The sequence below is a fragment of the Ciona robusta genome, chromosome 11 (assembly GCF_009617815.1).
Source record: "Ciona robusta chromosome 11, ASM961781v2".
NCBI classification, from domain to species: Eukaryota; Metazoa; Chordata; class Ascidiacea; order Phlebobranchia; family Cionidae; genus Ciona; species Ciona robusta.
In genome coordinates, this window is record NC_143245.1 from 5,399,749 (window position 1) to 5,415,819 (window position 16,071).

Below are 16,071 nucleotides of genomic sequence, written 5' to 3' on the forward strand. Positions count from 1 at the left end.
TGAACAAAACAGTCTATTGCAGTAGTAGTTTGGCGTGGTTAAAACTTTAAAACACGAACCGAATCTGTAAGTATTGACCACTCAATGACTTTTTATAAAAACGTGTTGTGATATAAAATTGTTTTTTTGCCTTTGAAAATGTGTTTGGCAGGATATTGGGACGTGGTAACTATATACGTAGACGCTTCACAACCGAGTGGAATGCTGTGTGGCGAGCGGTAATTCAGAAAGAGTGTTATGTTTCAGTTAGAAAAGCTTAGGCAGTTTTATAGACGGTATATTTTAATGGAAATTCTTATATGGATTCTGAATTTCTGGAAAATTGAAAATATCACCTTGGTAACGACCTCGGAAATATGATATTTCTGTGTTATCGCATGGTCGTGATTCTGCCTAAGTGCCTAGCTCAGCAAAATCAATGAAATACCGGTGGGTTTTGCAGCCTGCAGAGTCAGTCACATAGGTCACGTACGTAGCACCATGTCACTTTCGTTAATGCGATGACGTCACAAGGTCAAGTTTGCAACGCCAGACAGATAGGAATCTTGCCCTATAGTTAGTATATGCCATATACTATGTCTTTCGGTAGCGAGAAGTGATGAAGTGGCAACTTTACTAGATTACACGTAGGTTGTTTATAAACACAGCAGTTTTTTGGGATTTTTTCGTGTACGTAAACAACAAAACAACAGTCGTGCAAAACGTATTACGTATATATACACTGAGGCACAAAACGTTTTGCGTATGTTTTAGCAGAGTGACGATTTGTTATGGATATATATAAAAACAAAGTATATTTAAAAATAAACTTTAATACGGTGAAGATTAGATTTTAGTACAGACTACAGTTTATTATTAGTTATTTGGACCAGATTTTATATGTTAGTTGGTTTAAATGGTTTTAATCTCTTTGGTTGGTTGATATGCTTAAATCTAGTAAATTACTAATTTTCTATTATGTAAAAGCTATGTAAAATTTTTAGAATTTAAATTGTCAAAAATTAACATTTAATTCATTGTAATTCAATAAAATAAAGCATATTTAACCACACAGCTAGTTTTAATCTTTCTATATGTACTGTTAAGTTATACAGGCATGAGCATGCCAACAATGAGCATGAAGAATAAGCCTAAAATACTGCAAAAATGTATAAGCGTGTACTACATTAATGTACTTATGATACTTGTATGTGTGAGTGCAAAATGGTCATGATTTTGCTTGCATTAAAATGCTCCAACAGTATTTCTTAAACAGGGGTAAATTTGCCCCTGGGAGTAAATTTCTCGTGTTTAGAAGGTAAATAAGCTACCAATGAAAATCCATATCAGTTGATGGGACAGAAAAATTGTGCCAATTGTAGTACGTAACCAAACATTGAACAACTTGTTGCCAAAAAGCTAGTGCATCCGCTGCATAAAATATAACTAATGTAATTAGTTGTTCAGTTTAACTAATGCTTAATTACCTAACCAATGCTATTGTTTAATTATAGATCTGTTTAACTGAGAAAAATTTAAATATGATCTGAACAGAAAACTTTGTTACTCTGTTCTTGCTTGGTGTGTATTAAAGTGAAAGTACGAGGTTTTCACGAAACAAGATGGCAGAAGAAGCCCCAGCGATGTTCACCTTTGAGGTGGCTCTTGAGGTCGCAAATAAAGGTGAAAAAAATATTGCTAGCAAATCTTGTCTGCAGAGTATGGCAGTTGCATTTTGTTGACAAACGGGATTTAGGGTTTAGTTTACAAAGTTTTTGCTATGGACGATATAGTTTGTCCCTGCATAGTAATTAATTAAAAATGACTAAATTTAAATAAATAATGAAAAAATAATTAAATAAAAAACCAAATTTAAATAAATAATAAAAAATTTATCAAATAATGAACCAAATTTAAATAAATAATAAAAAATTTATCAAATAATAAACCAAATTTAAATAAATAATAAAAAAAATAATTAAATAATGAACTAAAGTGGTTTGGGAATGTATTTTGCAAGCCAATTTATACCAATTGTACATGTACAACCAAAAAAGACGTCTTGAAAAATTCTGTTTTCTAGGAATAGAAACATTTAATCAAATGTAGTTTATTATGATTTAAAACATTTGTTACCAATCTGCCTTGTGTAATGTAGCTTTTTACCAAAGTTATTTCTTCGCACAGTTGGTTGGATCTACACGTTACGATTTAAAACATTTTTGAACGATCTGCTTTGCATAAATGTAAAATCAAGCAAAGTAATTCCATTGCACAGTTGAAAGGATCTACATTTATAATTTGAAACATTTTTAACAATTTGCCTTGCATAATGTAGAACCCAACCAAAGTGATTTCATCGCATAGTTGGAGGAAACTACACAATACGATTTAAAACATTTTTGAACGATCTACCTTGCATAATGTAGAAATCAACCAAAGTAATTTTACTGCACAGTTGGAGGAATCTACACTGTCCTTCGGAGCAAAGCAGAGTCGACCGTCGAGGAACTGGGAGAGGATTATTGCATGATCGGAATCTGTAACGAGAGATTTGTCGCGATGGAAGTCGAAAAAATGGAGCCATCTTTACCCCAGATGAAACGGGCTGTGGATCTGATGAGGGAAAAACACATAGGGGTGAATAAGCTTGGTGGCGTAAACTTCATAACATTGATTTCCTAACATTTTTGGGGTCACTAATAAAACTGCGAGTTCCAAACGGTTGCAATTTTGGTTATTTTGAGCAGAAAACCAAATTTTGGTATGATACCTCGAATGGTTTTTGAGTTATGGTTAAAAAACCATTACGCAAAATGTCTGCAATCGTTTGCAACCTGTAGTTTTATTAGGAACCCTATTCTAGGAGCTGTGACAACGGACAATGAAATTTGTTTTAAGTTTGTATCATTTTTAGTATTAGGTTTATATATTTTTTAAATGTTTTGATCATAAATTGTTTTTTTACAGTGTCTAATTGTCTTTCAATTCTTGACAGTGTCTAATTGTAATCTTTACTATTTGTGATAGTTAAAACAGAAGCATAAATTGCTTTCTTTTGCAGTTTCTAATTGTAATTCAATTTTTTACAGTGTCTATTTGTAATCTCTTAGGTTTAGTAATATATTTGATTTATGATATTTAGTTTTAAATGCATCATAATATGCATTCTTATCAAATATGCAACAGTCACTAACAAATAATATAGTATATTGCACTTCCAAACTCATCTAATCCACCAGTTTAATCCTTGTTTATTTATTTAGGTTGTAACTGGGCGTTGGCTTATAGAAGGATACCCCAAGGTAATGTACAAGCATTTTGTGTATACTGTTTCATTTATACGTTGAATAAATGAATGTTATTTACTTTATCTTCGCGTGGCTGGAAAACGACAGTTGTTATAACATGGGTGTTTCGTTTCATACACCTTGTGCCAGCTTACGAGTTCCCATGTATGTTACTGTAATTTCACCCCATGTTTCACACATTATGTGGTAAAGTAAGGGGTGTTGGGTGTAAATTCCACCCCATGTTTCACACAGTATGTGGTAAAGTACGGGGTGTTGGGTGTAAATTCCACCCCATGTTTCACACATTATGTGGTAAAGTACGGGGTGTTGGGTGTAAATTCCACCCCATGTTTCACACATTATGTGGTAAAGTACGAAGTGTTGGGTGTAACTTCCACCCCATGTTTCACACATTATGTGGTAAAGTACGGGGTGTTGGGTGTAACTTCCACCCCATGTTTCACACATTATGTGGTAAAGTACGGAGTGTTGGGTGTAAATTCCACCCCATGTTTCACAAATTATGTGGTAAAGTACGGGGTGTTGGGTGTAAATTCCTCCCCATGTTTCACACATTATGTGGTAAAGTACGGGGTGTTGGGTGTAAATTCCACCCCATGTTTCACACATTATGTGGTAAAGTACGGGGTGTTGGGTGTAAATTCCACCCCATGTATCACACATTATGTGGTAAAGTACGGGGTGTTGGGTCTAAATTCCACCCCATGTTTCACACATTGTGTAATGATTCAATTCACGCTAATTATACTTCAATTATACATAGGTTGTTTTGTTTAACTTGGACACAGCATGGGATATGTACAACACATGGTCATGGGAAATGTTCGATAAAACTGGTGTTGGTATCCCAGAACATGATACTGAGGCTAAAAGATGCGTTTTGTTTGGATTTCTGACCGCATGGTTCCTCGGAGAGGTATGACAGCTTTAGAAAGTTAGAATACTTGTTTTTTAAAAGCAGTGGTGTATTTAGGAAGGTTTTTTTCATGTCTAAATCATTTTTTAGCAATTTTTTTTTTAATTAGTTTTGATAATTTATATTTTCATAGCCAAGGCATTTTTTAGCAAAAAAAATATTTTTCACTTAATTTTCTTTTTTTATGCAACTTTAATTTTCAGTTCCGTGCTCAATGTGGCAAGAAATCAGTGATCGTGGCGCAATTTCACGAATGGTTGTCGGGTATTGGCCTCCTTATGTGCCGGATGCGTCAAATTGATATCTCCACCATTTTCACCACCCATGCTACATTGTTGGGACGATACTTGTGTGCTGCTAATGTTGATTTCTACAACAATTTAAGCAATGTAAGTTGTAGATTAGTTTTTTCCTAAACTTTTTTTATGTTTTAACGTTTCAACAAAAATGCTTATCAGATTTACCCCCAATATGTAATATGGCGCACATTTATAAAAAAAAAACGAAAACCAATTACATCAGTTATATTTAATGCTACGGATGCGCTCGCTTTTTGGCAACGAGTTGTTTAATGCCTGGTAAAGTACTACAATTTTTCTGTCCTATCAGCTGATGCGGGTTTTAATTGGTAGCTCATTTACCCGCTAACTACGAGAATTTACCCCAAGGTGTAAGTTTACCCCAGTTTAAGAAATGCTGTTGTGGAGAATAGAACCTAAACTAAATTAATTGGAAAATTTTTCATGTGTGCATTTATTAAGACACTAGCGAATGCTTACAGAGTCTGCAAAGACGCAGCATTTCTTAAACAGGGGTAAATTTACCTCTGGGGTTAAAAACATGAAGATAGATCAGTGTATGAATACCATTAGCACATGATATTTCACATTTCCTAATCAGGTTCTTAACAATTAACAACGCTCTTGGTGACGATACAGTTAAAGAATTTTGTAAATATTCTTTGGTTACCACTTTCTACCAAATGGGACGATAAAAGAGAATAAAAACATGTACCAACTTACCCCAACCTACTATATATCAATACAAACCATACTGATTCTTTTCCATTTATTCAAATTCAATGGGCAAATAAGCTTATACCAGGCATAGGAAAATTAAAGTGTTAATGTACTTTGTTTAATTACTCAGAATATAGAAAAAAAGTAAAATTATTGGCTATAGGTATAAATAATGTAGTTTATAATGTGTTTATATGATAGCCAATGTTTATTTTGAGCTTAAAATTTAATAATTTACTAGGAAGACATGATCTCGTAATGTTTGAGTGTATGTACACGCTGTATTTTGTTGATTGCCTTATGTAAATAATGAAGAGCATTTTCCACATACTACTTTGGCATTCACATGTGACATATTTTTTATAACAAATTTGAAATATTTTGTTTTAAAAACAAAATTTTACAAGAAAATTTGAGTTTGAAACAGCTCATTTTTTAAGGTTTTTTTTAATGGTAATGCAGCAATTTTTGCATTTAACATATAAAATATAAATATTGTAAGGTGGGAGAAACGTGACACCTTTGTGACACCGCACATAATATCCAAATATCCTGATCATGTTTTAAACAGTTAACAATGGTCTATGGGGTCATGAGGATACGGTTTTATAATTCTTTATTTTTTCTTTGTTTACTACCAAATGAGACAAATAAAACAAGGAATGAGAAAATAGAACAAGATGTGTCCCATCTCCCCACCCTACTATATATATATATATATATATATATATATAAAATACAGTACCATATTTATTTTATTTTATTTTTTTTATGGCTTGTTTTTGATATAGTAGGGTGGGGAAAGATGGGACAACTTTTTATTCCATTTTGTAGCAAACAAAGAACAATCAAAGAATTATAAAACTGTATCCTCAGGACTCCCATAGACCGTTGTTAATTGTTTAAAACACGATCAGGATATTGGATAGCAAGTACCAAAGGTGTTCCGTTTTTCCCCACCCTACTATATCATACATACAACCTTAAAATTTCAGTTCCAAGTTGACATAGAGGCAGGGAACCGTCAAATATACCACAGATACTGCATGGAAAGAGCAGCTGCCCATTCTGCCCATGTATTCGCCACAGTATCCGACATAACTTCACTAGAAGCTGAACATCTGCTTAAACGAAAACCAGGTTCAAAAATCTAATGTTTTTTTGCGAAATTTTAGATTTTATAATTTAAAAATTTTAATATTTTTGTGATAAATATTTTTCTTTTTCATCACTTTGTGTTAATTTTCTTTATTTTGTTATTTTGTGTCAAAAAATATCATGTTTGCTGCAAAATTTTAGATTTTGTTATTTCATTATTTTATTATTCTATATTTTGTAAAGTTTTCTTTTTTGTTTTAAATGTTCAAGTTTTTATGTAATTTTTAGTTTTTTAAGTTGGGTATACAATAAAGTCATTTAAAAAATACTTTTAATTGTTTTTACACCCGTTTTAAAGCATTTAGCCATTATAACACTGTTTAAAAAATAATTAATCCTAAAAAAAGAAAAGCAATTTTTTGGACGATTTTTGGGTGTTTTTGTATTCATGTTGCAAACTGTTAAACTGTATCTTTATGAATACAGATTTAATTCTTCCAAATGGATTGAGCATAAAGAATGCACAGTGTATGCATGAGTTTCAAAATCTACACGCGATTGCAAAAGAAAAAATTCACCATTTTGTCAGAGGTCATTTTTATGGGTAAGCGTTATTGTAAGAGCACGAGTGTTCGTTTCTGGATTTTACCCCTTTTTTTTATGCATTATGTGGTAAAGTACAGGGTGTTGGGTGTAAATTCCACCCCATGTTTCACACATTATGTTGTAAAGTACGGGGTGTTGGGTGTAAATTCCAACCCATGTTTCACACATTATGTAATAAAGTACGGGGTGTTGGGTGTAAATTTCACCCCATGTTTCACACATTATGTAGTAAAGTACGAGGTGTTGGGTGTAAATTCCACCCCATGTTTCACACATTATGTGGTAAAGTACGGGGTGTTGGGTGTAAATTCCACCCCATGTTTCACACATTATGTGGTAAAGTCATAGGCGCCGAGTACGCGTAGGCGCGGAGGCGGCGCCTACGTACGAAATAATAGCACGGAGGCGGCCTCCGTACACGAATTAACAAAAAAATATGTATTTTTGCTAAATTTATTAATGTTTTCGCATTGTTCTCATAAAAATATACCATTGCGGTAAAGAAAATCAAAATTAACGACGTGACAATAAGAGAACGGATATTTAGGCATGCGTTGACCGCATGGTACTTGGTCATGCGTTGACCGCATGTGCAGAATCTGTTATGTAGCTGTTACGTATGCGTAATTGTCTTATTTACGTCACAATCGTCACTTTGAACATGCGGTAATCATGCTTGGAACAGGTTAGTAACGCTAGTTTAAACCAGGTTCAAACAAACGTTGTTGATCTATCGTTGTTAAATGATAAAGGTAGTTAGATTAATATTCATTGTAGATGAAACAATATTCTTTACTTGATCGCAAACGTTCAACTTCAAACCTGTTTTCAAGCTCCCGCTGGCTAAATAATCAAGGGGACAATCGCTATTATGACGCACACAATCAACGTGTGAATTGCTATTATCTCGTAATTAATTACCAGGTCAAACAATCGCTATTATGATGCAATGAATCCACGTGTGAATCCCTACTATTTCGTAATAATTATGCTGCTTGGCTGAGGAAAACATCGTAAATATACAGCAGTGCTACTTGTGGAACATATTTAGGTTGTTTATTACCGCCTACATTGTTTAGAAACTTTAGAGTAGGATAATATCGTCTGTTTAGCCCGTTGGTTGTTCTTCATTTTCTAAGTAGCTAACATTGAATGTGTTGCTTTGCCTTTGTACGACGACGCGCGAAAAGGCTAAACTACGACGCACGTGGACGTTAAACTACGACGCACGTGGACGTTAAACTACGACGCACGTGGACGTTAAACTACGACGCACATGGACGTTAAACTTTGACGCACCGGCACGTAAAGGTCAAGTAGAAAGCACGTCGCCTCGAACGAACGATTTATATATCGGTCAATCTTGCAAATACGCACGGGGAAAGGATCAACGCGTAACACTGACATCCAGCGTTGAGCAAGCGTTAAATAAAGTCAATGAAACGCCGAAGTGTTATGACGTCACGATTGTGTTACGTCATAATAGGCTCCGCCTCTGCACTACATTTTAAAACTCGGCGCCTATGGGTAAAGTACGGGGTGTTGGGTGTAAATTTCACCCCATGTTTCACACATTATGTGGTAAAGTACGGGGTGTTGGGTGTAAATTCCACCCCATGTTTCACACATTATGTTGTAAAGTACGGGGTGTTGGGTGTAAATTCCAACCCATGTTTCACACATTATGTAATAAAGTACGGGGTGTTGGGTGTAAATTTCACTCCATGTTTCACACATTATGTAGTAAAGTACGAGGTGTTGGGTGTAAATTCCACCCCATGTTTCACACATTATGTGGTAAAGTACGGGGTGTTGGGTGTAAATTCCACCCCATGTTTCACACATTATGTGGTAAAGTACGGGGTGTTGGGTGTAAATTCCACCCCATGTTTCACACATTATGTTGTAAAGTACGGGGTGTTGGGTGTAAATTCCAACCCATGTTTCACACATTATGTAATAAAGTACGGGGTGTTGGGTGTAAATTTCACCCCATGTTTCACACATTATGTAGTAAAGTACGAGGTGTTGGGTGTAAATTCCACCCCATGTTTCACACATTATGTGGTAAAGTACGGGGTGTTGGGTGTAAATTCCACCCCATGTTTCACACATTATGTGGTAAAGTACGGGGTGTTGGGTGTAAATTTCACCCCATGTTTCACACATTATGTGGTAAAGTACGGGGTGTTGGGTGTAAATTCCACCCCATGTTTTACACATTATGTGGTAAAGTACGGGGTGGTGGGTGTAAATTCCACCCCATGTTTCACACATTATGTGGTAAAGTACGGGGTGTTGGGTGTAAATTCCACCCCATGTTTTACACATTATGTGGTAAAGTACGGGGTGGTGGGTGTAAATTCCACCCCATGTTTCACACATTATGTGCTAAAGTACGGGGTGTTGGGTGTAAATTCCACCCCATGTTTCACACATTATGTGGTAAAGTACGGGGTGTTGGGTGTAAATTGCACCCCATGTTTCACACATCAAATTACATCATAACTATAACACAACTTTAAAACAATACATAAAACTAAACACTTTAACACAATTTCCAGGCATTTTGACCTCAATTTGGATAAAACACTGTACATGTTCATTGCTGGTAGATATGAATACAGCAACAAAGGTGCAGACCTTTACATTGAAGCTATGAGCCGACTTAACCACAGATTAAAGGTGAAAATAAAACATATTATACTGGAAACTAGGATTAAACTGAGTGTTGAAATATCTTAACATATTACCATTAAAGCCCTTGTCGCCTACATTGGGAAAGCGGCAGGCTTCAAAATCCGGTGAGGTCCATGCAGTATTTGGGGTAATGGTCTTAAATCTCAGGTCCCATGACAAGCCACGCTCAAAATTAACACCTCAGATTTTCTTCAAAGTTAAATAAACTTTTCGTTGGGTTGTCAAAATTATCAGCCACACATAAATACATCCTCAAAAAATAATCGCCCACAAAGTAACATACTTGGTTTGTTGGTTACTCGTAAGCTGACATGAGGTGTATGAAACAGAACATCCAAGGCTTGTTGTTTTCCTGCCTTGTGAGGATAAAGTAAGTTACACTCATTCAACTTCCCATGCCCCCATTACGCAAATATATATAAACATAATTGATTATATTTCTAAATAATTAAATAAATATAATATAACCCTCCAAATGATTAACAGAAATGTGACCAAAATTACCTCCTCTCCAGATTTTGTTCCAAGATAAAAAAAACTTTCGTTAAAAATTATAAAAAACAACCCATTCTCTCGTTACGCAAATATACATAAACATCATTATTATAATTTAATTTTTTTAAAATTTTTTTTAAGTTAAGATTTGTTTTATCTTTCTGTTTTGTATCTGTGTAAAAAAAAATCTAAGTCCGATAATAATATATATATTTATATCATTTGTTCAATTTTTTAATAATTAAATATAAATACCTTCCAGATGATAAACAGTGATGTGACGGTGATTGCTTTTCTAATATTCCCTGCATCAACTAACAACTTCAACGTAGAAAGTTTAAAAGGCCAAGCAGTGGTGAAACAACTCAAAGAGACAGTTGACGTCATTAAGGACGACATCGGAAACAAACTTTTCGATCTATGTTTGAGGTAAAATATTTCCTTTTTTGAGTTAATTTAACAGGTTTTTTATTTATTCATTTTTTATAAACAATTTCTCTGTCTGTTATTTGACTAGATTATACCAAAGTTTTTTTCATTTTTATTAAAAACTATTGTTTTATGTACACAAAGTTTACACAAAGTTGAATTTAACAATACCCCCAAAAAATCATTTTTATCTAGATTAAAAATAAGCAAATTTTTTTAAAATTTTTCTTTGTAAATCTTCTCCACAGAGGGAAACTTCCTAATGAGGAGCAGTTACTCGACCGCGACCACGTTATTAAACTCAAACGATGCATGTACGCAAACCAGTGTAGTACTTTACCCCCCATCGTTACCCACAATATGACTGATGACGCAAATGACCCAAGTAAGAATTCTGGAAAAATCTGAAAACATTCTGATTTTGTTGTTACCGGGCTGAATGTAAAATATAAACTAAGTAAATTGCTGTTGTGGTAAAAAAAAAACACACAAAAAATTATCATACTAAAATTTTTGTATTGAGTAGTGTGGGTAAGATGGGACACCTTTTAACTCTAGTTTCTCGTCCTATTTAGTAGTAAACTAAAAAAATTTAAAGAATTATGAAACTATATCATTATCCTCGCGACTCCAATTGACCATTGTTAATTGTTTAAAACACGATCGGGTTATTTTTATAATATGTGCAAAAGATGTCCCGTCTTTCCCCAACTTACTATATATATATACCTATGAAAAATCTTAATTGGTAATTATTATTCTACCGATGTTTTGTCTGTTACATGACGAAACTGTTTTTCGTATTAAAGACACACTTTTTTAACCAAAAGAGCGATAGTTTTTTAAATTTTTGTGTAAATTTTAAACTAAACTGTAAAGAAGGGAAAGTAAAAATAATAAAATAAATGAAGTAAAACTAAAAATTAAGTAAAAATAATAAAACAATAAAAAATCAATTAAACTAAAAAAAAAAATTAAAAACTAAAAAAATTCAAACTCCTTTTATTTAACTCCCATAGTCCCATATTACACTAACACATTTTTACTTCAGTCCTCAAACAAATCCGAGAGTGCAAATTATTCAACGCACGCAGTGACCGTGTTAAACTCATTTTCCACCCGGAGTTTCTTTCGCAAACCTCCCCCTTGTTATCCATGGATTACGACGAGTTCGTCCGTGGGTGTCACCTCGGGGTATTCCCCTCCTACTACGAGCCATGGGGCTACACGCCAGGTAAACTGGAGGTTGAAAAAAAAAATTGTGGACTTAAAAAAAAGGAAATTTTTTTCAAGATTTTTTCTTTAAAATAAGATTTTTTTCTTTATGTTGTGCATTTGTGTAGGACTGCCTATTTTGTATAAAAATCTGATACGTAAAAAATCTGATGATAACTTGACAGTGTGTACGAGGTGTCTAAACATTATACTGTCGGGATCCTATAACTCGACAGCAAGCATGTGGTGTATGAATACACAATGTGTGTCGGGTTTTATAACTCGACAGCGAGCATGAGGTGTAAAAACCAAACATCCTCTTCTTCCAGCTGAGTGCGCCATCAAAGGCATCCCGAGCGTGACAAGCAACCTCAGTGGTTTCGGATGTTTCATGCAGAGTCATCTCAGCGATCCGGAGGCGTATGGGATCTACATCGTGGATCGAAGGTTTAAAAACGTCGACGAGACGTGCAATCAACTCACCGATGTAAGTTGGTTAACTGGTGTAGTACTTGCCCCATTGAATTTGGTTAATTTCAACAGAATCCCTAAATTTATATTGATTGTATAGTAGGTTGGGGTAAAACGGGTCATGTTTTGTTCTTTTTTTGTCCCATTTGGTAGTAAACAAAGACTATTTTCAGAATTATATGAATTATATAACTAGAGTTGGTATAGTAGGGTGGGGTAAAATGGGTCATGTTTTTATTCTTTTTTTTGTCCCATTTTGTAGTAAACAAAAGAATATTTACAGAATTATAACCATAGCATTGGGTAAAGAGCAATCTCTTTCTTAGACCCTGCCCTGTCAATAAGACTTACCAAGATTAAAATGAGGGTTAAATGATTTTGGAGGGTGTGGGTTATAGACTCTGTGTTAAAACACCCAATAAATATTTATATTTCGGGTGAAAATTGGTAGCAGAAAAATATTTTTTTCCCCCAAAAAAAAACAGAAATTACTAAAACACGAAAGTGTTGCTATGAAATTTGTGCCAGATTAGTTTAGACTGCTTTTGGTTGTGTATAAAATTTTATACCTGCTTTTGGTTGTGTATAAAATAGCGCTACAAAATTTAATTTAAAATAAATTTTCATTATTACATCACAGTACCTCTACCATTTCTGTCGAATGACTCGTAGAGAGAGAATTATTCAGCGCAATCGAACGGAGCGAATCAGTGAATATCTGGATTGGTCACGACTCGGCATGGTAATGTGTTAAATTATTTTTTAGTCAGCAGCAAAAATGTTTACGCCTAACCCTTAAACCTAAAAGGGTTGCAACAGTAAAATAGGTTGAATGAATGAATGTAACTTACTTTATCCTCGCGTGGCCGGAAAACGACAGTTGTTATCACACGGGTGTGCAACTCGCGCCAGCTTACGAGTTACCAAGTATGTTACTTTGTGGGTGATTATTTTTTTTTGATTTTGCGCGCTAACCACTACGCCACGGCGCCGGACATTACCAAATCGAAAACGGTTACCAAATCGCAACCTTTTAAAATATACAAAACAGAAATAGTTGCGGTCAGTCTTTCCCATAATAAAATTATTACTGCTCCAAATGTACGTGTCCTTCAGCAAGTCACTAAACGGCAATTGCTCCAACCCAGTGGCCCTTATAGTTTTCTAAATTATCAGTCATAAATTACAAAAAAATGTCCCAAAAATTTTGTATTTTTTTTTTTTTAAAGTATATATGAAATAAAATGCTCGTGTAATAACGACTGCCGTTGCCCTGCCACTCAACAATAAATAAGTTACATTTATCTCCCCCCCCCACCTAACCCCTATACAATACGCAGTATTACACGAATGCTCGACGTTTGGCGATTGATCGAACACACCCAGAATTTCTCGAACAAACAAGATCTTTTTCACCGGTAAGTCTCATTATATCATAAATTTCACAAAACTTAAAAATATTTAATTGTTTTTTTAAAACTAAAAAATATGTTATTGTTTTTTTAAAGTAAAAAATTGTTCTTTTTTAAAACTAAAAATTATTTCATTGTTTTTTTAAAGTAAAAAGTATGTTTCATTCTTTTTCAAAACTAAACAGTATTTAATTTTATTAAAAACTAAAAAAAAATATTTTATTCTTTTTGAAATTGTGTTTTTTTAACTTTTTTTTTTAATTCACCCAACAGCTCTATTATATAAAAACAATTTGTTATTTATTTTTTCAGCCTATATGTAAAAGTTAATAATTTTTCCCCACCCACCCAACAGACTGGTTCAGTCCGTCTACCACGTCCGTACTCCGCTCCAAGTTCCCCGTTTGGTTCACGCATAGCTTCACCTTACCAATCAGATGAAGAGGATAATAAGGTGAACTGTGATGTCATAATAGTTATGATGTCATAATACTTGCGTATCATAAAAACTGTGATGTCATAATGACTGTGATGTCATAATAATTATGATGTCGAATAACTATGATGTCATTATATATACATATACAAACATATGATATATTTTTTTTACAATACAACATATATATATATTATTATTTTTTTCAATATAAATGTGATGAATAACCTTCTAAAATTAAACATCTATAAGATCTCTGATGTCTTTTTATATACTTTTATATATTTTTTTATTTTTTTCTAAAATGCAATACATATATATATTTCAATATAAATGCGATATATATATATATATTTCAAAGTAAATGCGAATTACTCTATAATAAACATCTATAAAATTTCTATTTCACCAAGTTATCATATAATATTTCTATACCCCAGGTGTTTGACGACGATGACGGAGACAGCGGACTCCACACCTCAAACCTTATTTCCACGGATACAGAAAGTGTTCTCTCAACCGCTACCACTCCAAATGGGACGGGGAATGATGTGATGAGTTCGACCGCTTCGGATTTGTAATACAGATGATGATGTCATAAGCGATGATGTCATAGGCGATGATATCATAAGTGATGATGCTTAAGCGATTATGTCATAAGTGGTGATTTCATAAATGATGATGTCATCAGCAATGATGTCATAATTGAGGATGTCACAGTTTTTTTTGGTTTGTTTAAAAAAAAACTGCAGTTCTATTTTAGCATCAAAAATGTTTTGCAAAGTTTTTTTTTAATATTTCAAAACTCCGGATTTATTACCATAAATTTTTCGTTTTAAAGTTGCAAAAGGTATTATAAATACAAGGATTTGTATTACAAAACACACAAAAAAATGCGCAAGATGTGCTGTTCATGTTCGCAATTATAATTGTACATTTTAATTTAAAATTCTATGTGAAAGTTTTTTCCCAGCATTTTTCATGCTTGCTTGGTGTACCTGCTCTCGATTTGCGATAATTTTTTTTCCTGTTTTACTTTTGTGATTTTTCATTGTACGAGACGCATTTGTATATTCAAAATATAATATAAGCTTTTTTTGGTAATCAAATTAATATAATTAGAATAATTTATCATCGTTTCTTGTAAATACGTACATTTTTAAATGTATATCTATTGTAATTTTCCTTAGATTGAACATATACCTCTAAGCAATTCGAATATTTATGTAAAAAAATAACTTTATTTTTTTTTTGCATGCATCTTCAAAAATTTTTCTGTTATTGAACAAATGTTTAAAATTCAGGGCCTGCATGCAAAAAAACTTGTGTTAACAAATAAAATTACCACTTTACAGCATATTTAAAGTGGAATATTCAAACAATTCTTCCATTAATTAATGTCATTCATGTTTTTCACATGTTTTATCTTTTTTTCTGAAACTTAAAAAAATCTTTTTTTTTGTATTAAATTTAATAGAAAAAAACATTTGGCTCAAGAATGTGTTTAAAATTTAGCATTTTGTATTTTACCAATGCTGTTTTTAAACTTATGGTACTACAATTCATTTATTATTAATTTTGTGCATCTTTGCTAAAGTGAATAAATAAAAAAAGGCAGTTAGTCTGGTGTTTTACTGGTCAAACTTAGACTATATTTTCATAATTTCCAAGTTGAATGAATAAATAAAACTTACTTTATCCTCAGTGGCCAGAAAACAACAGTCGTTATAACACGGATGTTCCTACACCTCGTGCCAGCTTACGAGTTACCATGTATGATACTTTGTGGGTGATTATTTTTTGATTTTTTTATGTATGGCTGATCATTTGGACAACCCATTAGTGACCACTCGATTGGAGCAATTGCCTTTAAGTGTCTTGCCCAAGAACAAATACAATATTGGTAGCAGCGACGAACTGTTTCTATAATTGTAATATAATACATCGTTTCTGTAATTGTTATAGCTGGTTGTATAATTGT

The 16,071-nt window shown here is 33.4% G+C and overlaps 1 protein-coding gene across 1 annotated transcript; it reads left to right on the plus strand.

The window, feature by feature from the left end:
* The first annotated feature begins 1,467 nt into the window (after nt 1-1,467).
* Nucleotides 1,468-15,120, plus strand: LOC149728682 (glycogen [starch] synthase, muscle-like). The gene is made up of 16 exons (XM_089889331.1): nt 1,468-1,662; nt 2,438-2,619; nt 3,246-3,284; nt 4,057-4,209; nt 4,413-4,598; nt 6,224-6,368; nt 6,813-6,930; nt 9,497-9,617; nt 10,390-10,556; nt 10,805-10,941; nt 11,608-11,790; nt 12,101-12,258; nt 12,883-12,984; nt 13,583-13,660; nt 14,010-14,108; nt 14,531-15,120. Exons 1-16 carry the CDS (start codon nt 1,602-1,604, stop codon nt 14,669-14,671), a joined length of 2,070 nt encoding a protein of 689 aa, XP_089745457.1. The 5' UTR covers nt 1,468-1,601; the 3' UTR covers nt 14,672-15,120.
* Nucleotides 15,121-16,071: the final 951 nt, after the last annotated feature.